The sequence below is a fragment of the Podarcis filfolensis genome, assembly GCF_964270895.1.
Source record: "Podarcis filfolensis genome assembly, chromosome: 17".
NCBI lineage: Eukaryota > Metazoa > Chordata > Lepidosauria > Squamata > Lacertidae > Podarcis > Podarcis filfolensis.
In genome coordinates this window covers 8,609,686-8,636,786 of record NC_139621.1, presented here as the reverse complement: position 1 = coordinate 8,636,786, position 27,101 = coordinate 8,609,686, and the positions used below count along the sequence as shown (strand labels likewise).

Genomic DNA, 27,101 nt, shown 5'->3' with positions numbered 1-27,101 from the left:
GTAAAAGGGCCATGCACAGCTTTTTCACCTGCGAAGGTTTAAATGCTGGAGCTCCCAATATGAAATACAGGCACCTCCCATTTTGCATGCGTTCAAGGCATGTGCAACCAATGACACATGTGCCATTTTCGGCCCCGGAAGGGGGTGGGGATGAAAGAGAGTGGGCTTATGCTTGCCCACCAAGGCGTATGATGACTCGGAACAGAGTAAAGTCCAACAAAGTAAAGCCCAAATCCAAAGCATCAAGGTGCTGATCATGTTCTCAGCAAGGTTTCAAACGCACTTCAAACCCAGTAAGGGATACTCTACTTGGTGACAAAGACCCATGCTGGTCTCAAGCTAGAAAGCGCTTGAACAATCTCTGGGTTGAAGTAGAAGTGTTGCCTGCATGAATCCCGATGCATGATGCCTGCGTTTCCTCTGGAACTGTTGGAACACCAACAGTCATCATGCCAGTGACTCTTCTGCAAAATAAACTTCTCTGAAATCTGGTTTGCTGTGATGTGGTCTGTGAAAAAACCTTGCAGTGAGGCACAGTCTTTTAAGCAGATCTCCTCTAATGGCATTGCCATTACCGTCAGAGAAGCTGGAGAGCTGGAATGGCATTTTCTCGATTTGAGTTTCGGCCTCCTGCCCTTGGAAATTAATATGCTGCATCTAGAGACACTGCTGAACATCAGCTACTCCCCAGTGTCTCCAGCAGATGCCTTTCTCAGCTTGTGATCTTCAAATGGACTGAATCTGACGCATGCAAGGCATGCATGCCACCTCAACATTTCAGTCCCTCTCCCAAAGAATTTGTTCCAGGGAAGACAGGCAGGTGCCCATGAGAACATGCAACTAACTTGCATAATGGGCAACCTCACTTTCACACTACTGGCAGTTACCAGAAGGAGTTGTTTAGTACCGTGTTACATGCACTGGTCTATGTAGCTCAAAAGCACCTGCTGACCAGCACCAAACTTCCCAATGGCAAGGCACTGGTACAGGTTTTTAAAGCATTGCTCCTCTCCAAAGGGATAGATGAAACAGCACAAAGATGTAGACACATGTCAAGGTCTGCAGAGACCAGCTAGTGGATGCGACAGCATCTTGAGCCACCTTCTTTGGCAAAACTGTTTCCCTGTAACAGTTCCAGGATGGTCTTTGCACTTTTCCAGAAACAGGAAAAGAAGGAATAAGTTCTCTCAAAAAAAGTCAGCATTTGCAACAATAGCATGTATGAGGTACAAGAATATTTGCAAGAGAAGCTGCAGCTTTTTAATTTTCCTGACAACTCCTCCTTCAGAGCCTTAAGGCAGGCTACTATGTCTCTAACAGGATAAGTCGTGGCAGAGACCACCTTAATGACTTCAGTCATGTGCTCTGTGGATCTTCTTAAGGCCAGGCTCACTTTCTGTGCACTTGGTCCATAGGCCTGGGTGTTCCCCTCAGGTAGCAAGCAGAAGTCTATGGTAAGAAATGTCGAAGCTTCAAGTATTTTAGGCGACAAGAACAACCGAGACTCACGAGTGCAGTGGACAGATCCTTGTCTAGTGTTTAGTTTGGACAGGACACCTTGTTTGGTTCACTCTACGAAGCTGTTAAGAAATGTCTTGAAACGGGGGTTCACCATGTTAGTCACGTGTCCCTGCCTTGGACAAACAGGACAGCATAACGTGTGGGCAGAGGACTCACTATTCAGCTGGAGAACCTGGCTTCGCCACCATGCCCTTAAGGGAGCAGGTTGGAAGGAGGAACTCATAACTGAATTTCATAGCAAGATTCTCTGGCTCCTGACTTGCACACTGAATTTCTCACCCTTTAAGAGCCTAACTCAGCACCTGGGATATTCCACAAAGAAAAACCAGCTTAGCTTGATCGGCAGCAGAACAAAGTTAACCAACCTGCACTTTCTTTCTCTTGCACAAGCTCGAAGGAGGAACAGTGCTTCGGGATGGCTACTGCAGCTCAGGACCAGCTTTCTATTCCCTCCCCGTGCTGCCCCAAAGTCTGCCTCTTGCAGACCAAATTGCCCCCAGTCTCTGGATCACTGCCTAGCAACAAGTAGGATGAAATCTTTGCTGGGCCAGAACAGCATACACTCAGCTGCAAAGCAAGCAGGCTTACTGCATCTGAAATGTTTGCAATCTGTCAAGGAGATCAGTTGAATTTAAATTTGGCAACATGGTTTCCACACAGCTGAGTTCCTAATACCCAACAGAAGTTTTGCATGGTGAAGTTGATGTGTGTTTCAAGAAAGCTCCTAGACTTTATAAATGCCAACATTTAGGTTATCAATTTAACAACATCATAGTATTTCTGATAATCATGTAGAAAAAGTATTGTTGCCAAACTCGGTGCTTGCTAGCACAATCTTAGCTGACCATCAAAACTTCTGAGACTGGGTATTTTCCTCAACTTTCTGACACACAGACAGACAACACAGACACAAGTAGAAATAAAAATTTAGAAAATCATTGGAGAACGATGCTGTACCATGTATACCTTGAGCCACTGCTTCTCAGTCAGCGAGTCACTATAGTCCACTTCCTTACGGTGACGAGAACCTCGCCCAAACATCTTTTCTTCCTCTTCCTCACAGGTTAGCCTCTCTACTTCAGCATCATCTTTAATGATCCAAGAGGGCAATTCATCCTCTTCCATTAGACGTGGCTTTCTCTTTGGATTGCGGGCTTCTTCTCGCCTGCGATCCAAGTCCATGCGCTGTAAGGAAAATAGCCTGAGGTGAAGGCTCCAAAGGGTATGTTGGCTGTACTAGTTATATATTCTAAGGCCATACTGGTTATATATTCTACTTGGACCCACGGCAGCTGCTCTTAGAGAGTCATCAAGCAGAAGAAGGTCATCAATGGGAAACTAAGCCTGTGTTAGCAACATACTGGGCAGACTAGGGGTTATACAGAAAACAAAGGATAAAAATTACACTAATTCATGCCACAATCATAGTTGTTTCTGCTGAGAGACAGTGGGGAAACACCAGCAGGCATCATGTCCCTAGAGTAGGGCGAGACTTGCCATCAAAAGGAGACAGAGCCTAACAACATTAATTTATTTAAAATATTTATATATTGCCTCTCTCATTAAAATAAAACCCAGGAATGCCCTGCCCATGAGACAATGTCCAAATGTTGTAGGACTCCCAAGCTTATTGGGCTGATGGGAGCTGGAGTACGACCATACCTGGAGCGCCACAGGTTAGCCACCCTTTGCCTAGTGGATGAAGGTTGGGCTGCAATATGCTTGACATAAATCTCATTAATTTTATAATTGGGCTTATTTTCAATTTAACAGGCTTTGGAGGTCAGCATGGATGCGTGATAGCCTGTTGAAAGGTGAGGAAGCCATTTCAAGTATGCTCCAAAAGGGGTTTATACCTGAAATGTGTATGTTTCTATGGAAAAGCATGAATCGAGTTCTACCTGTTAGAACTCTTCTCCCTAGACACCATATCAGAGCAGAAGGAAACACTGCAATCATTTTCTTTGAAAGAAGCCAGATTCAACTGCCACTTCCCTCCTTTCTGTTGAAAATCCAGAACTTCACCTGTCACCTTCTCCCCTCCTCTAGCAACCTGTAGCTAGTGTAAACATAGGTGTTCACAGGCTGAAGGGTAGGAGGATTCTTCTCCCCACCCCCTTCTGCCTTTTTCTCAGGGCCCTAAAGTGAGGGGCTCATGATTATTGGAGGAAACAGAAGGACAGCAGCATCCCAAGGGCATAGGATCCAACCCAGCAGCTGCAGTATGTCACCTGCCCTGAGCCTTAGAACTGGGTATCAGCTTATTCACAAAGAATAAGATGGCACTCTCAGCTATCTATTCATTCTCTCCACTACTGCTGCCATAATGTGAGACTCAGACTAATAGCCACCCCAGTCAACCAGAACACAAGTTCTTCCTCAAGTTTTGTAAAAGAACCCATGGTGCTTGTCCTGCTTTCACTGCCACTGGGATTTTTTAAAGCAAGTATAATCAGTTAATTGAATGAACTCAAAGGGTTTGCAAGGGCAGAATTTGCAGAAACCTTGTATTTTCTCCCCCCCCCCCCAAAAAAAGCACAACCCTTCTCTTTATTGGAAGGACTCTTGATTTCTAGACCCGGACTCGTGCTTTTACTTAACACTACTTAACACCAGTACACCTTAATACTAGACTGAATTCAGGAAGATAAGGCTGACCTGTTTGAAATGCAAGAAGCAAGGCAGTCACTCTCACCATAAAAAGGTCAAACTCCTCCTCATGCCGGGCAATCATCTGGTTAACTGTCTCATCATCAGGAACTTCATCTTCCTCCTGAAAGATTTCAAAAGAGCCCCGTTTAATTCATATGGAGATGCACCATCTGGCAACTCACTGCTCAAAACTGTACATTGAATGTGTTTTTACTATTTCACATTTGATTTAGCTACTCATGTAAAAACGAGCTGGGTAGTCTCAGTGGACAGGGAAGTTCGCCACCCGAGTTGGCAACTTTGCTGACAGTCTTAAAACACAGTGAGGCGAAGGACTGGACAGGCGCGGCGACTGAATGACCCCTCTCACCTTTAAAGGTGGTTCCTCCAAGTCGGAGTTGAGGCACAGGGTTGAGGCAGTGTGGGGAAAGCTTGCGCTGCCACTGCCGCTGCCCGTGCTGTATCTGGTCTGTGGATAGATAGAGGACTTCAGTCTCCAGGGCTGTCAAGCCAGCCCCTTTCACTGACACTCAAATTCACTTTCTAGCATGACAAGGGTTCATGCCATTTCCTTCCAGCCCACAGTCCCTTGCGTCAGCGTCATACAAAGCACAAAGCTAGGCAATGCATTCACCACTCATACGCTGGAGGAGGAGAAAGCAAAAAAACCACCCCTCTGCTCCCTTACCTCATCCTGCTCCTCATGCTCCAAGATAGCCTGGAGAAAAGCTCTCCTTTCATGGCTGGAAGATTTCTGGTCAAACATGCCAGCCTGGATAACCTTTTGATCTACATTCAGCTTGTACTTGGCTGCAGCAAGGATCTTCTCTTCCACGCTGTTCACGGTGCAAAGGCGCAGCACACGGACTTCATTCTGCTGCCCAATGCGATGCGCTCGGTCCTGGGCCTGCAGGTCCTAAGAAAGGGAGAGAAGAAGAAAGCTCTCACTGTTCAGAGAGTAGTTAAAATTCAGCTATCACCTTCATGTGCTTTGATGCACAGCACTTTAGAGAGAATCAACCCACAATACTCCAGTGGATTAAGTTGCACCTACGTGAGATCAGTGTTGTTCAGAACCCACTTCTTAATTTACCACCATACATTTGCATAGTAGTAATGAAGCTGCTGTGACTTACCTTAGGTCAGCCTGTGAACCAGTAGTGTGTCCAGACCCTTCCACTGAAGACCAGTGTTCTACTCTGTGGCCCACTCACCAGGGTTATCGGAATAGCTGATTTTATTTATATATTTGTGTGTGTGTATGTCTTGGAAACTCTGGCGAAGGGTAATATAGAAACTTTTTACATAAATCTTGGTTTACAAAGCCGTAACTTGGGACCTGAGTACCTGAAGGAGTGCCTTCCCCATAGCTTCTGACCCAAGACTAATGATCGGTGGGAGAGGTCCTGTTTGTGGTCCCATCAGCAGGGGTGGCAAGGTGATTTAGGACAGCGTGTTTTCAGCAAAAGTGCCATGTTTAAGGAAGTCTGTTTCTGCTGAAATCAGGTAGTCTGCTAGATTTGCTACGTTCAAGCAGAATGTTAAAACTTTTGCCTAGGACTTTGGGGCATAATTGTGAGGTCTTTGGGCTGAAAGTATTAGCATGCCATTTTAAATATATTTTAATTGACATTTTAAATGCTGAATGGTTTTATGTATTTTTCTGTATTACATTAAGTTAGCTGCCCTGGGCTTCCTTTAGGAAGACGCATGGGATATAAGAAACATTGTTAATCAATTATGTGAGGAGCTTCCCAAAGACATCCATGGCATAGTGTGTTCAGTGAAGGCCAGATTGCTTTAGGAGGTGATAGGAAGATTTCTACCCCAAGATTCCCATTATGTTTGGCACAAAGCACCCCCCCATATTCAAAGGAGCCTCAGTTTTTACTATAGAAAAGCGCTAACATTCAAGATTCTGTTGAAAATCCAGAACTTCAGTAATCAAACAGATGTGCATTTACTGTTGACCAAAGTACAGCAAGACACAGAAAAGCCCCGCTTCTTTTGTATCAGCTCAACAGATAAAACAGGCATACTACAAATTTATCATTACCAGCCTCACCCCACCCCACACTAGTATTCAGTTTCAAAAAAACTTCATTTCTGAAGCCCACATATGCATTTTATTATTACCTGGTGGGGATTCCAATCACTGTCAAAAATGATCACAGTGTCAGCAGACTGTAGGTTTAGCCCCAGGCCTCCAGCTCGGGTACTCAGCAAAAAAATAAAATATTCAGAGCCCGGCTCATTGAACGTTTTCAGCAGCATACCACGGTCTTCCGCTTTAGTGGTTCCTTTAAAAGTAGAGAGACAAGAGTGGTTTTTCCCCCCACTGCTACAAATTTTTGGATTGAGTAGAAAGCCTGTCATCTTTACGAACCCCAGAAATCTGGGTAAGCATAGCACTGGTCCACAGAGGGGAATTATTTTTTATACTGGGAACCAACCAAGTTGAGATATACACCCACATTCCAAAATGTCTGGAGAGCTTGCATATCAATTTAACTATTTAAGTTCCTAATGGTATTACGAAAGACAACTTACAATCAGAGAACAATCAGGTGGTTTGGATTAGCAGATACTGTCTTGGGGTGGGGTGGAGAGGGGGAAGGGGAAAAGAGAGGACAGGGAAGTTGGTACTGGTGCTTTCTCCCAATCCTGCCTCTTCCTACTTCTGTACTCCAAACTGGGGATAAGAGGGGAATAAGATAGAAATGAACACTCAGCTGCACACCAGTACCTGCAGTAAAAAGGCACCATCCTGCTTTTGTCCACTATCATTCACCAAGGAAACCATTGAGGCAGGCTATGTTAATTAAGGCCAATTTATAAAAGAGTTGCGGCTGCTGTTTCTACATGGTTGGGAACCCCAGACTCAACTAGTAATATTTACTGACCTACAATCACACAGCGCAGGTGGATCATGTAGCAAGTTCCTAGCTCAGCATTGCTGGTGACATGGGAGGTAGGGTACGTGATCTGCCAGGCCTCTGTAGTTGCTGAAGTAGCAACCACGCAGGGCCTACGCCGATGACATAAGCAGGCTTCTGTTTTGCCCAGTGTAGGCCATCAACTCTGGCTACACTTATTCTTCTCTGTTACTAGCACAATACAAGCAGACCCCCATTTCTGACCAGTGTTGGGGGTCACATGTGCAGCACATGATGCTATTGGACAGTCCCCTGTCAGAATGTAAATACAGTGGTACCTCGGGTTAAGAACTTAATTCGTTCCGGAGGTCCGTTCTTAACCTGAAACTGTTCTTAACCTGAAGCACCACTTTAGCTAATGGGGCCTCCCACTGCCACCACGCTGCTGCTGTGCGATTTCTGTTTTCATCCTGAAGCAAAGTTCTTAACCTGAGGTACTATTTCTGGGTTAGCGGAGTCTGTAACCTGAAGCGTCTGTAACCCGAGGTACCACTGTACTTCAAACTTCATGGCATTCACTTGGGAAGACACTATAAAGGCCTCATTCCCCTGCAAAGTGAAGCATCACGTGTTGAGGGGGAATGAGTTCAAGACCTGCTCTTGATCTTACCTCACAAACCATCCTTAAAATGGGAAAAATGTGTGAACAGGGTCATTGCCACTAATTAAGGAACCAGTTGAAGGGAAAAAAAAGAGGAAACATGAAAACTGAAATAATAAAAGACTGGCATAACCAAAGAGGAATAAATACAGAGGGAATGTGCTCAAATCCTCTTGTGATAGAGGAACATATCTGCCCGAATGTTTAAACGAATGGTATTTTGGGATCATTATTAAACAAAGGACCCATCATTTCAAGAGAGAACCACCTGCAAGGGGCATCATTGGGAAAGACTACGACTTGCAGGATGGAGGGGAGGGAGAACCAGGGCAGGTCACTGTAACTTAAGTACAGTGTCTGGTTGCCATTCTGAAATTTGAAAGAGAAATCAACTTGTGAATGTTTGTAGCAGAGAGGAAGAATTGGAAATGGTGCAGCCAGAACACTAAGCTTAGCATGAAGTGAGCCCAGTGGGGGAGGGAAGAGCTCAAATTCCTACGCGATGGCTCCACATGCTACCCCATGGGCCATTCAGGATCACGCCCCAAAATTGCACATGCCAAGAGAACCTTCCTATGCACTGAAGTTGGTGCGTTTCACTTTCTTACAATGCTCCACACACACAGCCTGACTAAAGACATACAGAGACTACATGAAGAAAGGTAATTAATTGCGTGCCAAAACCAGGTCTTCCTACAACATTACAGGCCCCAATGCAAAACTCACCATCTAGCCTGAGGTATTTGAAGCCACGGTAAGCAAAATAATCTTCCATTATGGTCATGAGGGAGGTCATCTGACAAAAAAGCAGCACCTTGTGGTTGGTAGCTCGTAACTTGGGAAGAATCCGATCTAGGAGCTCAAACTTCCCTGAAGCGCGGTACAGGTCAAGCCTGGTTCAGAACATGAAGAGGAGAAACAAAGAAACTGTTTTCTTCTGGTATAGTGGCTTTTAACATTCTGCCTTCGGGGACCTGCTTTCACATCAATTTATCTGCCAAGCAATGCTTGTGTGTTTGAGGTGGAAGTCTTGTATGTTCAGTGGATACTGGGAATTCTTCAGGAAGCACAGCAATTTTACACAAAGCCTGGCCCTACTGGATCTCCTTTTTAACTGTGTGAACTGACAGTGTGGTTCAATCAATCAATCATTTATTTATTTACACTCTGTCTTTCCCCCTAAAGGACTCAAGGAGGCTTATAGATAAAAATAAGAACTGCTAAAAACACGGGGGGAGGGGACAATAATAAAAAAACAATTAAACATTGATAGAATTAAAACTATATACAAATATAAATCTATTAAAACCGTGCCAATAATCACAACAAAAAACAACACAGCACCAGCCCTTTCACTAAGAGCGCTCTAGAACGTAACTAATACTTCTATCCAGCTTCAGGTTGCAGGGAAAGGCTGACATTAGTGTTTTTCAGGGGGAAATGTTAATCATAACTAGTCTTCTAGTTGTGGGGTCCCCAGGTGCTCTCAGGGTACCTCAAGGTACAGCCAGGGGGGCAATACATCTTGATACATGACTGAGAGCAACCAACCTTGAAAGCCAAAACAGAAGGATTCTGGAACATACCAGAACCACAAATCAACATGGAAGATGGAACTACAAGACAAGTGGGAAATTTACTTAATGGTTAAAAGGAGTGATGTGAACACTAGGAACAGAATTGTGAGGGCTTCTGTAAGCTAAAAACAGGCGGGCTAACAAAACACTTGGCAAGTGTTGGTGCCTAATGATGAGAAGAGGCCTGGTCTTTCTCCTGGAGAAATAAAGGACTCACTCAATGAACAATAGAGGGTTTTGGGTTTCTGAGGGCACTTTGAGCCTAACCAAAATCCTTTTACTGAAGAGAAAGCAGTGAGTGATCCCACAATAACTCAGAAGCAGCCTGTCAAATGTCTCTGGAAGCTCACAAGCAGGGCACTAAAGTCTCCTCTTCAGCATTTGGTTTCAGAGATTGCCCAAGAAAAACATGCACTTCCTAAAATTCTTTGTGGTGGCCAACTTACCCTTGCACAATGCCTCCAGTGAAGCCCAAGTGCTCAGAAAAGGATTCCTACAACAAAACATAAGAAAGCCAGTCTAAGCATGAACAGAACAGGCCAAACAATATTTCAGAGACGGTTTCCTCTAAGAGATAATGGTCCACATGCTTTAGTAACATGCAAAGAGATAATGGTAAACAGTAATTAACTTTTCAGCTATCATAATCATTATTATGACAATTTTAAAATCTAAGCACCCTACAAATAAATTGATGCTTCAGTTGGGTTTGAAATCTTTTTCAACGAGGCATAAATATCTGCAGAAGAACAAGAGACAAGCATCACTGGATTCCACATCTGTAAGCTTTCCATATAGATTCCAAGATTCCATCATTAAGCCCAGGCTTTGCCAACCAGGTGCCCTCCATATCCTTTGAACTAGAACTACGATGGCTTTGCTGACTGCAGTCAATGGGAGTTAACAGTCCCAAGCACATGAAGGGCACCAGGCTGGTAAAGGCTGATGTTGTCAAAGTATTGCACTATATACAACCACATTAAGAGCCTACTGGACCGGGCCAATGGTCCATCCATTCCAGCATCCTGTTCTCACAGTGGCCAACCAGATGCCCATGGGAAACCCGCAAGCAGAATCCAAGCACAAAAACACTCTGTCCCCCCTGTGGTTTCCAGCAGCTGGTAATCAGAAGCATTATTGCCATCAACTGTGGAGGCAGTGTAGCCATCATGGCCAGCTTTGGATAACCCTCTCCCCCATGAATAAGAACTTAAAAGAGCCTAAACAGTTAACTTTTGGATCTTCAAATTGTGGGATAAAGCGGGGTGGTGGGTGCATGAGTGTGGAGGAGAAGGAGCTGCATTCTTACCGAAACTATATTTAATATTATCACACGAAGTCACAGCAGCAAGAAATATGCAACTGCATGTCAGATTCTCCATGTAGCTGCACAGCTAAGGCCCAGCATTGAGGAGGTTCCAGAAGGTAGAATAAGTTGGGGAAGCAGGACAGAACTGAATAGAAATGGTGGGTCAATCTAACATTTACGAGACATCCCATGCCCAAACTACTTTGTAGGACAGGAAGGAGAACCTGTGGTCTTATAGATGATGTTTAAATACAACTAACATCCCAAACCATTGGCCATTTTGGCTGAGGCTGATGGGAGTTGTAGTTCAACACCATGGGGGGCTGCAGTTCCTCATTCCTGCTAAAGAACAAGTATTCCAGCAATACTTTTGGCCCATCATTGCTAGTTGCCCTCACTGAGCAGGCTGAAAATGTCAACACCAAAAACACTTCTTTACCTCTATGTGCTGAAACATGTAGGGATGGTTGCAAATCTTCCTCAGCTGCATAATAGTGTTCATGAGCGTTTTTGTACCACCTTTGCCCTGGAAAAATAAGACAGCACTACTCAAACATTTCTCCCTCAGTGAACTACAATTATTGATAGCAATGTGTGCAAAACCTAAAAAAAAAAATGGGGGGGGGTGTTAAACTATTTATGGCATATTTCATCACTGTGCTTCCTAATAAATCTATCATTTTCTATCTAGGGATTAAACCATGGAACAAATGTTGGACAGTACAGGAACCATGGCAGAGACCTTCTTTTGCCTTATTTCATGAAGTGTGTGTTTGTTTTGGCTTTTTTGCTTGAGCAGTATGCAACCAGATAACCTAAGTAAACAATTTCATGAAGGTGCACCTCTTCACAAAAATTATTCAAGCAACCATGTTGCAACATCACGTTTTAAAAAATGAGCACCACTGCAGGAAAGCTTCTCACCCTGATATTGCTACAAATTTTGGAACTAGTAGGAAATTTTAAAATTACGTTTCAAAACAGTGTTACAGTCAGATACTATTATTATTTGTTCAATGGCTTGTGTAAAGAGAGCTGATGTTTCTTCATTATGAATCTGAAGGCCCTCAAGAGCCCAAACTCAAATTCTTTAGTAAAATGCTTTCCCCCTCTGAAAAAACATTGTCTATCATAACAACTATCCTTGCATGAAAAAAATAAAAACTCTCATTGACTAGACCTGACAATAAGATGCCTGTTCTTACTGCACATTAGAGAAAAAGGCTGAAATCCAAACCTTTTTGTCCTTCTCTGATCCATCCGTAAGCAGCACTCCCTTGGCTTGCATGTGTCTATAAAGTACCCTTTGTAATGCAGACATATCACACTTAATCACATATTCCACCTGTTGTGAACAGAGAGAGGAGATATTAATTCATGAAACTGCATTCACAAAGCATGGATCCAAATATCCTGAGTTCGGAAGATTTCATTGCTTCCAGTGTCTTCAGACTTGTAGAAATCTTTGAGTAGCAGTATTTGGGGGGCGGCTGGGGAGAAGGTTCTAAGTTCAATCAATCCCTGGTACCTTTAGGTAGGGCTGGAAAAGTTGCTCTGCCTGAAACCTTGGAGAGCCTGTGCTAGTCAGTGTATACAGTACTGAGATAGAAAGACCAATGGTCTCTGACTTGGTATAAGACTTTCCAAAGAGTCCCCACAAATGGTTCCTCGTCATCCTGGAAAAAAGTAACAGGAGGGGTGCCGCCACAGGGTTCTGTCCTTGGATGAGGAATAGAGGGGATGCTAATCAAATCTGCAGACGACAACAAACTGGGAGGGGTATCTCATATTTCAGAAAACAGAACCAGGATGCAAGATGGCCTTCACAGATGGGAAAACTGGGCCCAACCCAACAAAATGCTTTTTAAGAGGGACAAAAGAAAGGTTCTGCACTTAGACAGGAATAACCAGGTGCACAAATATAGGATGGGGGACACTTGAGGCAGGGGGTGGGGTGGAAAGGTTTGGAGCAGGTCCAGCTTGTTTCCTGAGCTCCTCATTGCTCCTGGGAGGGGAACAAAGCAGAGAAAGGTTTTTCCCTTCATTCCTGCCCCATTTTAAAATGCACTTTCTTCTGTCTAATTGGTCAGCAGCATTAGACTGGGAAACAAAGGGAAATAAGAAGCTTTCTTCTCTCCTGTAAAAAGAGAGAAGGAAGCTTGAATTTCAAAATGCATTTTCTCTCTCTCTCCTTCCCCCCACAGCTTCACACAGAAGCAGCAGTGAGGGACAGGGACGAAAGGGATGGGGGTTTGGTGACATGTAAAGGAGGGAGGGGAGTGGTGGTTTGGCAAGCTGTGAGGGGAAGTTGTTTTTTGGGATGAGCTGCAAGAGGAAGGATTTTGGGAGGCACGTTGTACAGCGAAGTGGGGCTTCATGAAGCAGGAGAGTTTGGGTGTATAAAGGGAGGAGGGGGATTTTTGAGGGGTTAAAGAGTAAAGGAAGGATTTAAGGGAGATTGAACGGGAGGGTGGGGTTTGCCTGGGTGCAAAGGGAGGGAGCTGGCAAGCAATGTACCGTATTTTTCGCTCTATAGGGCGCACCTTTCCATAGGGTGCACCTAGTTTTCAGAGGGGGAAATCAAGGGAAAAAATTTGATTCCCCCCCCCTCCAGCTCTGGGAGCAGCGGACAGGCTGCACGCAGCCTGTGCACTTCTCCCAGACCTCCCTGCTATTGCGGGAGGTGGGGGAATTCCTCGTAGAAAAGCCCGCAGGAGCCGCGCAGCCTTTAAAGAGCGCACGTCTTTTGCCTGCTTTTGCGGGAGGTGGGGGAATTCCCTCATTTCCCGCAAAAGCCCACAGGAGGGAGAAGGAACTGACTTGGCGCTGCTTTCCCCCACCGCCAGCCTCCAAACCAGGTCGGAGAGTAGCGTGAAGGCGTCGCGCGCCTTCCCGCTGCCCCCCCGAGCCTCTGGGGCTGCCGTGGGGGGAAGCGCTGCTTTCCCCCACCGCCAGCCTCAAAGACCAGACTCTCCTGGCTTCAGCGAAAGCAACGGAAAGCCTCTGGAGTGCAGGCTTCAGAGGCTTCGCATTGCTATCGCTGAAGCCAGGGAGCCTGCATTCGCTCCATAGGACGCACACACATTTCCCCTTCATTTTTGGAGGGGAAAAAGTGCATCCTATAGAGCGAAAAATACATACAACCCCTAGTATATAAAAAAAGATTTTTAAAAATATATTAATATTAATGTATTTCTGGAGCACCCTTTCACAGAAAAGAGCTAGCAAGAGAGCTGCTGGGCAAATCCTAGGACATAGCAGACAACCAAACAGATCTGGGGCAGATTTGAGTACCACCATTTCCCCTTCAGAATAGTGTTTATAGTCAGATTAATTTCTGACTATAACAGGTTGTGTTAAGGCATGCAACTGTTTGCATGCAGCTATATCCACCAGAGTTTGCAGACTCAGTTTTCAGGTAGTGGAACTGTGGTGACTGAACAGTTGGTTTTGTAATCTCTGTGGTCATACCCACCAAGTATGTCCAAAGATTCTATGAGACCAAACAAATGAAATGTAAGTTCTCCATGGCCATGTCTGTTTTATAAGGAGGGCTTGTGTTGCAGAAAGGTGAGAAAGAGCCAAGCCCTATAAAATACCAACATGGAAATATGAAGACCTTTGAGCTGGAAACACCATTGGTGGTGGTGAATCTCTTAGTTGTTTAGCAAGAATTACAGAAGTTATGAAAGAGCCCCAAACTTCCTGACTGATGACTCCTCCGATTGCACTGGAAGCTGATATTCATGTAGACAGCAGATCTGTCAGAAGAGAGCTCTTCTGGAGGGCAAAATTTGGCATTGCATGCAGATGTGAGGATCTCATCTGCATGAAAGGATCTCATCTACCCTACACACAGTATAGGGATCTGTGATGACGCTGACAATGGTGATAAGTTACAGTGATGCTGAGATGAAGGCAGTTAGGTCAACTTCTGCCAAACAACATTTGTTTGGGATTCCTCTATGGATAAATTTGCCTTAAGTCATCCACTTTAGGATGGTTGTTGTTGTTGTTTGTAAAACTCATTACAGCAGATCTTTCTGATATCTAATAGTCAACTGGACCTCATGGGATCTCTCCTGGGTCAGATGCCCAGGAAGCAGCTGTTAGCAAAGGTATAAGGAAAGATTGAATCAAAAAGACTCAAGACATGCCCCATTTGTGATCTCATTCTGAAAGGGAAGAGGTAGTAGTCAGTGAAGCTCCCTGGAGTAGGATCCAACCATGCCCTGGGAGAGATCAAATACCATAACTGAATCAGAAAGCTCTTATTCTATCAGCCTCTGAGTTCTACACTCCTGATCTAGGATGCAGATCACAGAATACGCCAACCAAGTAAATTCTAAGGCCTTTAAAATGTGTTTGTGGGAAGGAGGTTATTGGTTTTGATTTATTATGCAGTTTGTTATCATTTTGTATTTTTATGTTGTGAACTGCCCTGTGATCTTTGGATGGTGGTATGTGTGTGCATTGAGAGTGAAGGACGAAATACTGCCAGAACTGTTCGTTCCACACTCATTTTTTGTCATCTTTCTTTTCAATTAATCTTGTGTCAAGCCCTACAGAATGAAGACAGCTGCACCAAAAGGAGGGCTTCATTTCCTCCCACAAACTATGCAGTGCTCAGATTTTTCTCTGCAACCACAAGAGCTACAAACAGAATACAAGACAGAAATATTCCCACGAAGTTAAATATTACAACGGATTCCAGGCTCTGTGTTGGGGATGGAGCATCACAATCCTAAATTCTAGACAATAATCAGCAAAAAAGCCACAAGTCAAAAGCACACAGAGGAGCATCTTAAGCCTGAAGTAATGAAAGATGCCTTTAGTAGCAGTACCCCAGCCTTCTTTGAAATTACGTGAATGGTCCATTGATACATACCAAGCTTTATTCTGAGACAAGCCATTTGTTTGTCTAGTCATGTACTGTACATTCTGCTAGTGGCTCTCCAAGTTTCCAACTCTAGGTCTTTCCCATCTCAGCTACCAAAGAACCATTTTAGTTTGGTACTGAACTGCCACTCTACTGAACCATCACGCCTCCCATGTCCCAAGCCTCTCTACAGACTTTCCTTGATAAAACAGAATCTCCAGCAGCCCCTTCAAAACAAGTGAACTAGGAATGATGCCATGCAGAAGAACTTGCATATGGACAACATGATATGAAAGATTCTAAGAGCTGGAATATTGCCTGCTTTTTAAATGTTACCTTTTCAGGCAGCTGTGCTTCTACCTCCTTCTTTAACCTTCTTAGCAGGAAGGGACGCAACACTTTGTGCAAACGACGGATAATCAGAATAGTTTCTTCTTCATTTAAATCCACCTGTTTGTAGTTGCACACAGATTCAAGGAAACAAGTGTTATTTAAATATATTTCCCCAACATCACTAGAAAAAAGTATGATCACTTTCAGACAAAAAACCCATACTATCATTAACTATAATGTTAACAATAAACAATAAAACCACGAACCAAAAAAATTTCACTTCACTGATTCATCTCTAATCCCCTAAAATGATCACAATCAGCGTAGCAATTACACAATCTCACATATCAATAGATAGATAAATGCAGCAGGGTTGAAGAAGATCTTTGACAGCAAATCCAGACTACCAAAGAGCTGTAAAATGGCCAAGGAGAGCACAATGCTTAACCCCTCCTGCACCTGATGCTTCTCCTACAGCCCCCTTTCCCAGCGGGGGTTCCAGACAGCCTTTTTGCTGCAACAGATATGAGTGCTGTCTCTTAAGGGAAAAGCAGCAGGGAACGGAAGGGTGAAGCTTTAGTACATTCCTCCTGCCATCCATTTCTCTTTTTCAAATCCTACAGCCCCTTTGCTGATTGACAGCAACCTGGCTTCCGAGAGGCAAGTCTACTTAATTTGGCCCCAAGTCACCATTGGTTACGGATGCTCTAATTTACCAATCTGTAACCCTGACTTAAAATGCTGTGAGCATCAAGATTACAACATGGCAAATTAGAGGAAACATCTTGCATAGCCTGAAAAACAAAATAACAGAGTGTAACAGCACTATAAGTAAGTGTGTGTGTGTGTGTGTGTGTGTGTGTGTGTGTGTAGATATATAGATATAATTTCCCATCCACTTCCCCCAAAATAAACTCTCACATTTCCCTCCTTCACATACATGCTACCACAGGAGGAGGAGGGCAGGAGCGAGGGAGAAATGCTACAGTTCTCTTAAAGGGCTTGGAATGAGGAAAATGTCCACCCAGAAGTCAAACCAAATGTAATCACAGGGAAAATGTGGATCTTCTATCCTTATTCATCTTCTGCCCCAAACTATTTGAAGTGCCAAATGCACACGTACACAAAATTGGCGTAGTATTTTAAAACTCTACCTCAGAGTGAGCACTGTCTTTTGAAATGCAAAATATTAAAAGCAAACACCAGAAAGGTGTTTTTCTTTAGCAGTGCCTTCTACTATGGGTTAATTGCAGTCCCATCGGTACTTACTATATTGAACAATACACAGTGGAAGAGAGGCCTTGAAAGGAAATTCACCATTGCATCTGATCAGAACAGCATGCTGCATGCATGTATACTAAGACAGTCAACAGTGAAGTCAATTCTGAAAGTAAATGTGGCCTAACACTTGAGCTCACTAAAAGAATGTACAAAATGTTAGAAATGTTGTGCCAACTGACCTAATCATTGCAATAAAACTATTTGGAGTCACACAGAATCACAAGACTCTAATAAATCAAATTGGTTAAAAACAGTATTATTTTTTTTGTATGACATCTGTATCACATTGGGGCACCCTAAAGAAATCCAACCCCCTCCCCCTAAGAAAAATTAAATAAAAACTGGTGAAATTTATGGGTGACTGGACAGTGCAAGGAGGGGAAAATGAAGGTGGAAGATTGCAAAATTTCATGGGACCGACAGGGAATGACTCCAGAGCTCGGAGTGAAAAACCCTGGGTGGAAAATGCTGGTAGATGCTTCTTCCTGCACTTACCTTTTCTCCAGTCATGGCAAAAGGAGCATTAAACCACTGTTCAAATGTGCTACAGCTCTTGAAGATAGTTGGAAGGAGAAAGTTGAGCAGAGCCCATAGTTCAGGCAGCTTATTCTGTAGTGGAGTCCCTGTGAGAAGCAGACGACGTGGAGCTACATAGTGTGTATTCAGGACTTGGGTGAGCTTGCAATGGTGGTTCTTCATTCGGTGACCTTCGTCAACAATCATGTACTTCCAACGAATCTGATGGTGCAGGACAGTAACCAAATCTACTTTACTTAAGAGTTTACTTCTCAGGTATGATTATTAGGCTTTCAATACAGTACAGCTCACCCCACAGCAAGGTGATAGTTTGGATGTAGCTAGGTATCTGTTAAACTAGTTCAGTTTTAATTTGCACCTAAGAAAAATGCAGGGGAATATTCACTATGCCACTAATTTGTAGAAGCAATATAACAGGTAGAATCAATATAAGGGAAATATTGAAGACGGGGAAATTCTCACCACCCTCAAATGCTCCAGAGAAATGGGACTTCTGAAGCATCCCACATAGGCTAAACTAGTGCTATGGCTCTTGTGAGCAATTACTCAAATGTAATCATGATGAGAAAGTTGTGAATTGGCACTTATTAATACCCCATCTTAGCAACATCTCCCAGGACACTGCTGTTGCTTTATGGCAAAGGGTCCGATGATTGCAGTTGAAGTTAATGAGCCATACGAGGCAGCTGACATGTGGGCTGACATAAGCCGTTATTTGTTTTTGTTCTTTCAACATTGCTTTTTATTGAAAATTTAATAAGGACATAACACAACAGAGCACATGCAGTGTTATTCATGCAACCAAGACAAACCGCAACCAATGAGCAAATAATACTGTACAGGTGTTACTGCAGCAAAAGTATCTCACCCAAATGAGAACTGAGAAGCAAGAGATTGCATATCATATTCAACCACAGTACCATATGCAACAAATGCCATTTGCATTAGCTGAATTACTCTTCTTTTTTTAAAAACCAACATATTCACACGTACACTACACTCTTTCTTTCTCCCTTTCATTATGGGTGAGACGGGTATCTGCTCTTAATCAGAGAGGAGAGGGGACTGCCACTTTGAATTGCTTCAGAAGACATAACTGACATGATCCATCTTGAAGATCAAGTGACTGGGAAAGAAGACACCACAGTTTAATTCAGGGGTGGGGAAACCTGTGGCTTGCCAGATGTTCCCATAAGCCCAAGCCAGCATTGATGGTGGTCAAGGAAGGAACATCTGGAGAGCCATAGGTTCCCTGTCCCTGGTTTAAAAGGACAAAATAAGCAAGGGTCCTCCATTTTTCAGTAATCAAGAAAATGTTATGCATGGTGGGGGGATGTTGTAAATGCTTCATTTATCTGTTATTCTAATACTAATAATGTATTTTACTTAACGTTGGTTTTCCAAGAAAAGCTGTTTAATATTGTCTATACCTTTAGGATACCACAATGATTCATTTCTAGAACTAATGGAAAATCAAGACACCAGCAAATCCTGCTTTCAAATAGGAAAGCCTCACCTTTGCAAGAATGTGCTTATCTTTGATGATATATTCATACGTAGTGAGCAAAACATTAAACTTCCCACTTCGAAGCTGAGGTACAAATGCCCGCCTTGCAGCCGGAGAGCCCTAACAAAAAAGAATTAAGAAAAACTAAGCACAGAATTTGGAGAAATAATTGACATTTGTGTTGCACTTGTGGCTGTGAAACCCCTGACTCTGTCTGGCTGAGCTAGAACATGAGTATTCCTTCTTTTCTTTTTTTATAAAAAAATATTTATTAAGTTTTCCATTTTAACCATCCAATAAAAACCACATTAAAACATTCCAAATTATAATACAATAAAAAAGCCAAATATTCATGCCAAATTATATATCTTTGGGTGTCTTCCCATGCTCTGAAGTTTGGGGAGTGATGATCTAATATGAACATGAACTTTCTAACAAAGTTGTCTGCAGTCAAGATTTAGCAAAGGAAGACAAACAAAAGACAGGGGCTTTGTGGAGCTGGCTGAGGGAAACTTAGATATAAGGAATATAGAGCTGATAGGCTGGAAGGAATTATAAGAAAGGCAGACACTGCACAAAAAAGCAGGAACAAGAAATGTAAATTAAAAAGGAGCACTGAAGAAAAAGGCAGAAGGTACAGGGAGATGACTGAGAAAGAAGGGTTAATGGGGAAGGGCTGATGAAGATGCATACCACTTAAGGAAACAGAAATTTCCTTTTCACACACAGGTCTGAGGGATTATGGGGGGAAGCTGTGTGCTATTTGCAGGAAAGAAGTTGAAAAGCAAGAGGCTTTGGGAGAGGGCTGACAACTTTGGGTCACAAACAAATATGCTGGACTTTGGAAAATAAGAAGAAAAAATAAGCATTTTCTCTCTTTAACTTTAGAAGAAGCTTTTCTGTAGCAGACCTGCTACACTGATGGGCAAGAGTAGTTTAAGAAACAGAAAGGTGACCCCGCCCCCAATATTATGCCACAGCTGTTGCTGAATGTACAGGGAAATGCAACAATTTGCTTTCAGTCAGAGGATGCTCGGTTCTTTCCTTGGAATCATAACTGACTTGACAAATTTGAAATGAAAATCTGAACCACGATACTTGCCTTGTATGAGACTTTAACCACAGAAGGAGCCCACTTATCAAACTCATATGCCCAGTTTGAGAGAGTTCTAGAACAGAAAACAGCAAAGGCTTCATTTTATATAGCCACGAACCACACATAATACAAAGACTGGCAGTTTAAAAAACAAGAACTGTGTACAACCCCTTCAAAATAGCACATCACCAAAGCGCATTACAAATGTGCGTTCACAACTGCCAGTTCATCAGGTAATTTGGTCAGCTGGAGATAAGAGTCAGTTTCACCGATCCTGAAACAGAGTTTGACATGCAAACTTGTTTTTCAAGCAGCCATTTGTTTTATTAGCAAAGCTCATGTAATGCTTTTGCCGTCTTTCTTGCAAATACTGCATCAAATAACGATATGAACTATGGACCTAGTTCCTCTTAAGAATAGAACACTAAAAGCTTTGGAGGAATAATACAAAGACTAGTTCTCAATGGCACTTCAAATACAGTATTTACACATTTCATAGCACTTTTTGACTTCTGACCACCTGATTCAAATCAATCAACTATATAGTTACATGGGATCAAAGAACTGAATGGGATTAATCTGGCCTAGTAACATGCCTCAAAAAGTGGCCATGCTGTGGTTAGTGCAAACCAGCTTTTGCTAAGTCTGAGTTAAATCATACTTCCAGAATTACACCAGCCACACTCCCTCAGCGATTTCTTGCTATGCTTAACAGGTCTAATTTTTAACACTCCCAATTCTGAAAGTTATTTATACTATCGCCACACATACTCTGCTAGTCTCGCCCTGTTTCTATCAAGTTTGCTGAATTTGGTGACCATATTTTGTTCATATTTCTGCACGAAGCAGACCAGCCCAGATGGCTGCATCAGAACTATAATGGTGATATACTACAATAAGATATTTTGCATGAACACGGAAGTGTTTGAATGTGACAATCCTTAAGTGGCAGATGGATCCAATAGGAATACTTACGACAGAGGTACTATAATGAGGAACGGTCCATTGATACGTTTGTGCTCCATGAGGTATGTAATTAAAGCAATGGTCTGGATTGTCTTACCCAGACCCATTTCATCTGCCAGGATTCCATTTAGATTATTATTGTACAAGGATACTAGCCACTCTAAACCTTTAATCTATGGGAAAAGAAAAAGAAATGCTCACACGATTCTGGACAAATGGAGAGAAAATACTGTCAATACTTGCTTCCTCTTTTGCAATTTTAAGCACATCTACACCCAGCACAAGTGCCTAAGCTAACACTGCTCTGAAGTAAAGGGCCTTGCTTTCAGTTTCTCACCTGATACTGCTTGAGGACACCATTCACCATGAGAGTGGACTGTTTGTCCACCCTCTCAGTGACTGCATGAGCCACAGCGTAGTAAGACTGTAACCCCCTTGCCAGGGCTTGAGACACTCCATACTCGTCATCAACATCTTGCTTTGCATTCCTAAGGGAAAAGATTAAACAGATTGGGAAAATGGGTTAAGAGTGAGAGAAAAAATGAGAGAGAGAGAGAGGTAAACTTGGATCATATACTTAACTGGCAAAACCCTTACTAACTTCTTCTTGTTGTTTAGTCGTTTAGTCGTGTCCGACTCTTTGTGACCCCATGGACCAGAGCACGCCAGGCACTCCTGTCTTCCACTGCCTCCCGCAGTTTGGTCAAACTCATGTCAGTAGCTTCGAGAACACTGTCCAACCATCTCACCCTCTGTCGTCCCCTTCTCTTTGTGCCCTCAATCTTTCCCAACATCAGGGTCTTTTATGTTCTTACTAACTTAGAACGTTTAAAAGAAAACTTAACCTTTTATAGCGCAGAACGACAAAGACTATTGTTTGTTTGAGCGGGGTTATTGGTTGGTTGGTTTGTTGTGTATTTTTTGTGTAGGATCAACCTAAATGTGGGAGATAAGTGTTTTAGGTTGGAAACTGGCATGAGGTTCAGGTGAAAAAACACCTCCTCTGAACTGCAGCATCATCTCAGTTAGCTTCCTCACCCTCTGGGCTGTGGGAGGAGTTGGAGCTGGGTTTATTTCTCTTTTGGGGGAAGGCCCTGCCTAAAGTTCCTAGTACTGTGGGAGGGTTGTGGCCTCTGGAAAGATGGGGGGGTTGCAATACAGACAAACCTTGGTTTTTGGATGTCTCGGCTGCCGAACATTTCGGCTGCCAAACGCCAAAAACTGGGAAGTGAATGCTTCCGTTTTCAAACATGCCTTGGAAGTCGAATGGCATCTGAGGGGCGTTTCTCAATTTTCCCCATTGAACTTGCGGACAGCCCTTTGATCCTTGGTTTTCAAATGTTTCGGAAGTCTAACGGATTTCCGGAACAGATTATATTTGAAAATCAATGTTCCACAGTATAAGGATCAGTGAGGGCAGAACTAACTCTACACAGCACCGTGGATCCCCTCTTCTAGGATCATTCAAGTGATCTATAACCTGCTTCTCTCTTAGGTGAATGACTGGGGGATCTGATGCTGCTGCTGTGCTATATTTTTTAGCCAATTAGTTATATGTGTTATTTTTATCCATAGCTTATTGTTACTGAAATGTATTGCCTGCTTTTACTGTAAATCAGCTTGAGATGAAAAATTTGTATGGCAAATAAATTAGATAAACATTCCCTTAATTTTTCACAAGTCATGATTCTATTTAAAAATAATTGTATTGTATGTTACTGTGCACTAATTTTCACTTTCTGTTGGTTACCTTGAAGGCCTCCTGTCAGCCAGAAAGGCAGGCTGAAAATAATTTACACAACCAGACCCAGCTACTAATCCTGGATCTATGGTGTCCCTGATACCTATGTGTATATGGGGGTGGAGAGTAACAGGTCCTTTCCCCAACTCCTATCCTCTTGGGGAGGGGAGAGAGAGAGAGAGATAGGGAGCGAGAGAGTCTCTTCTACTCCTTGACTGTAGAAGGAGAACTCTTCCTCTTGCCCCTTTGAAAGTGGGCTGTAGGAAAGGTAGAGCAAGAACAAGAGATATCAGAAGAGCAACCTCTGCTCAAGCCTGTTTAACTACAGCCTTGTATCTTTCTGCTCCTGGTGTTAAAGTCTTTGTGTGTGTTGATTTCAGACACTTTGGTAGACTTACAAGCACAGACTCTGCCCTCTTCTGCTTGTGGGGTGAACTTATACATTAGAATCACAGAACTGTAGAGTTGGAAGGGACCTCAACGGTTGTCTGGCTCAATCATCCCTGACAAGATAACATCCCTACCTCTGTTTAAAAACCTCCAGTGAAGGAAGAGACCAACACCTTCATCTGACACTTTCCCTTATATTTAGAGGGAAAGATAGTTGGTAACATAAACACAGAGGGATGATGTGAGCCTTACTCAATAATGTGCCTTGCATCCACTTCAGATACATCATCGCTATCTGGATCTGGAATTTTCTTCTTCTCTTCCACAGGTAAAGCAGACTGAGAAGGTTGTGGTTGTTCCTCTTCCTCCTCCTGTCAGAAACAAAAACTGAATCAGTTTTGATATATATACTGACATAAAATCAAAATGCTTTCAATGCTGTCTTAATTAGGAGGAAAGTCTGCTGAAATACTTGCATACACTGACCAGCCGCAGGCAAAATCTCAAGAACCGCAGCCTGTGTATATCATAATATTTAACATGGAATTTATGTAGATACAATTTGTGGGCATTGACCATGCCTCCACAGCAGTCTTCTGGCTTATCTGCTACATCTGCACAGAATGCGATCAAGAAAATTATGTGAAAGCTGAGCCATTCCTTCATACCTCTTCTTCCTCTTCGGATCCGCTTTCTTCACTGTCAGATCTTGGTGCTACTTCATATCTATTTAAACAGATATTAAAATGGCTAATATGGATAACACGGAAAAAAATTAGATAGGAAAATGTGATACTCTTAATTTTCTACTTAATCAGTCACGGAGAGCAATCTGACTAGGGTTGCTCCTCTTTTCTGAAGTCACTGGGGGAGTTTGCAGGAAGAAAGAATCTCAAGTCTAGAAAATAGGGGTCTGTATTCTGTCAGTAGCACTGGGGGTAGGGGAATCTTGAACAGAGAAAATGAGACATTTCTAAAAAGTTATCCCCACTCCAGTCCCTTGTACACACAGCAAGAAGCAATCCCTAACATGCCCAGGGCTGGAAGGGAAAAATGCTTCTCTGATAAACAAGCAAAATCTAAGTTCACCACAAATCAAATTTTCTGTTTTCCCACACAGTGAGGGAAGCTATGACTTGGGATTTCCAAACTAGGGCAATATTACGGAGTGGGAAAATCAAACAAAGAGAACACTTGCTCTGTAACATGATATCCAACCAAAGGAAGGTTTCAGGAATGTGAACACCAAGTACATAAGAAGAGCCCTGTGGGATCAGATCAAGGAGCTACCTAAGCCCAGCATCCTTCCCCTGCAACTGTGAACAGCTGGAGGCATCTGAGATGCCTTGCTAGAAACTGGTAGCCAGATTTACTGTTTCTTTACAGGGAAGCTTGATTTAAGCTAGTGGTTTTCAACCTTTTTGAGTCCACAGTGCCCTTGACCAACCACATTCTTTCTGCGGCTCCCCCATGGTAGCCATGTACACTGGGGTTCCATCACAGGACGTGTTTATGTAGGGATTTCCCTGTTCCACCCCCCCACCCCCCCACTCTTTTTGGGTGCGGTTTTTGGTGTGCATGTAAGTGGGAACAGCAGGAGGAGCAGCATGATTCAGGCTGGACTGGGGTGGGGAAAGAGACAAAGACTGATCGATTTGCAGATATGCAAGAATGATGTCAAGAGGGAGGGAGGGAGAAGGAGGGCTCTCCCACGGCATCCCTGACCAATCGCTGTCACCCAAGGGTGCTGAGGCACACAAGTTGAAAACCTCTGATTTAAGCAACTGAGGCTAATAGCTGTTGCCATACCAATACTCCCCTTCTGAATACAAAACTTAGAGGCATATTACAAACTAGCTTTTCTTAACAATGAAAGTTCAGAAGTAGTGGATGACCCCATGAATATGACTTTTGAACAAACAAACAAACAAACAAACAAACAGGATGCAGTTACAAGGTGCTAATTTCATGGCAAAATACAAAGGATTAAAATCTGTTGGCAACTTACCCAGGATTCATTTCTAACCAAGTATCCAGTTGTCCTGCTTTCGGTGCATCCGTGCCAGTAAGAATTTTCCCACTTTCTACATGGATCACCTTCACAGGTAGGTCACTCATTTGGCTGGTTTCATCCAAAGGCTGAAAAAACACAGATGTGTGTTAAACATATTGTTTTATATTTCCACAGTACAAAAAATGAGGGTCCCCAATGATGGTACTGTTTATGCATCCTTTTTAAGAAAAGTTGGTTGGTCACCTGGCATGTAGGATCTGGTTGAGATTCCTACGTTGCAGGGGGTGGACCCTCAAGGTACCTTCCAACACTATAATTCTAGGAAAAAATGGCTTACTGAGAGCTTTTGTGACATAGTGGACACTTTGCTGGACAAGGACAGGGAAACTTGCACATTCCTGCAGCTTTTGGAGTGCTTCACATATGATTAGAATAGACAAAGGGTCAGAAGAAATTAGTGAGTGCATGCAGTGCTGCCTCTATGCCCTGCTAGCTTTTCCCACTTGGCCTGGGAGAGCAGGGCGCTGACCGACTCCAGCTACAAAAGATGAGGCTGCTGAACAAACTCTTGGGTTGGGGTACTGTTTAGGGACTGTTCTGCTGTTATATAATTTTTTTGCATCTCTATTTTTAGACTGCATTATGATTTATGTGGAAATTGCTCAATTTGGTTGTGTATGTTTGCTTTTATAATAAATTTTATTTAAAATAAATTTGGTTGTGTATGTTTTAATGTGTTTTATTTATTGTTTATGACTACTTTTGTTATGTGTGTAATTATGTAAATCTCACATTGGCACACAAATAAAATTATGATGATTATGATACTATCTAAATGGTTGAAAATCTATGGTCTGTTTGCAGCGAAGCTGCGATAGGGAAGCAGCTGGCAAATAATGACCAAGACACTTGGACTGAAATGACTACAGCCAGCTTATTTATAGCCTGGGCTTTGATGGTCCTCTCGTAAGCTGGATGTTTCTCATACTGAGCCTTAAGCAGTTTTATATCATTGTTACTTGTTTATACATGCAATTTATTCTTTGGCTTCTTTTAAATTGATTCTTCAGCTCTTCTTTTTCCACAGTTTCTCGTTGAAGCCTAGGTACCATTTCTTTCATCTCCAGCCCTTTCATGATCTTTTCCAAAACCTTCATGTTCCTTGCAGGGCTCATTTTTCAAACTTAGCTTTATTTCAACATGGTGGTGAGCCTCCTGTTTTAACTGTTTCTCCATCACTTTCAACACACTGACAATACTCTTGAGGTCATTTTGCGTGAGGCAGCACTTGTGTGTTTCCTGTTTAATTTTCAACAACAAGTTTTCAAGCTTCTTCATTAGTTCATCTTTCTGCTTAAGCAGCTCATTTATTTTCTGCTCAATTGTTCAAAAGCAGTTTTGTAGTTTCTTCTTTGAACTTCTCAGAGAGCTGGTGCTCAAATTGCCTTTAACCGCAGTGAAACAGCAATGTTCATATTAACCTTCACTGGCGGATTTCTGAAGAACAATCTTTGTTGAAAGGCACAAAAACATGCTAGTTGAGGTTTTTTTAATATGGGCAGCAGGCCCTAACTTCTTCAGGTTAATGGTTCTGCTCAGTGGCGTAGCGTGGGTTGTCAGCACCCGGGGCAAGGCAAGTAATTTGCGCCCCCTAACCCGTGGATTTGCGCCCCCTAACCCTAACCCCCAGATGTTGCGCCCGGTGCGGCCGGGCCCCCCCTGCACCCCCACGCTACGCCACTGGTTCTGCTGACCCTCCTA

At 43.0% G+C, this 27,101-nt stretch overlaps 1 protein-coding gene across 12 annotated transcripts in view; it reads right to left on the bottom strand.

The window, feature by feature from the left end:
• The window catches only part of SMARCA4 (SWI/SNF related BAF chromatin remodeling complex subunit ATPase 4), a 62,223-nt gene that overhangs the window by 10,594 nt on the left and 24,528 nt on the right, over window positions 1–27,101 (bottom strand). For 5 of the 12 annotated variants that reach the window (XM_083592765.1, XM_083592771.1, XM_083592767.1 and 2 more), the window contains 18 exons: window positions 25,335–25,465; window positions 23,995–24,052; window positions 23,579–23,697; window positions 21,533–21,683; window positions 21,205–21,368; window positions 20,236–20,302; window positions 19,143–19,253; window positions 17,585–17,827; window positions 15,812–15,925; window positions 11,834–11,941; window positions 11,036–11,122; window positions 9,734–9,780; window positions 8,437–8,603; window positions 6,310–6,473; window positions 4,862–5,089; window positions 4,544–4,642; window positions 4,217–4,294; window positions 2,479–2,706 (listed from right to left, as the gene is read on the bottom strand). In XM_083592765.1, coding sequence (XP_083448891.1) covers window positions 2,479–2,706; window positions 4,217–4,294; window positions 4,544–4,642; window positions 4,862–5,089; window positions 6,310–6,473; window positions 8,437–8,603; window positions 9,734–9,780; window positions 11,036–11,122; window positions 11,834–11,941; window positions 15,812–15,925; window positions 17,585–17,827; window positions 19,143–19,253; window positions 20,236–20,302; window positions 21,205–21,368; window positions 21,533–21,683; window positions 23,579–23,697; window positions 23,995–24,052; window positions 25,335–25,465 — 2,364 coding nt within the window. The remainder of the gene's footprint in view (window positions 1–2,478; window positions 2,707–4,216; window positions 4,295–4,543; window positions 4,643–4,861; window positions 5,090–6,309; window positions 6,474–8,436; window positions 8,604–9,733; window positions 9,781–11,035; window positions 11,123–11,833; window positions 11,942–15,811; window positions 15,926–17,584; window positions 17,828–19,142; window positions 19,254–20,235; window positions 20,303–21,204; window positions 21,369–21,532; window positions 21,684–23,578; window positions 23,698–23,994; window positions 24,053–25,334; window positions 25,466–27,101) is intronic. The other 7 variants (XM_083592772.1, XM_083592773.1, XM_083592768.1 and 4 more) reach the window with 3 other exon arrangements.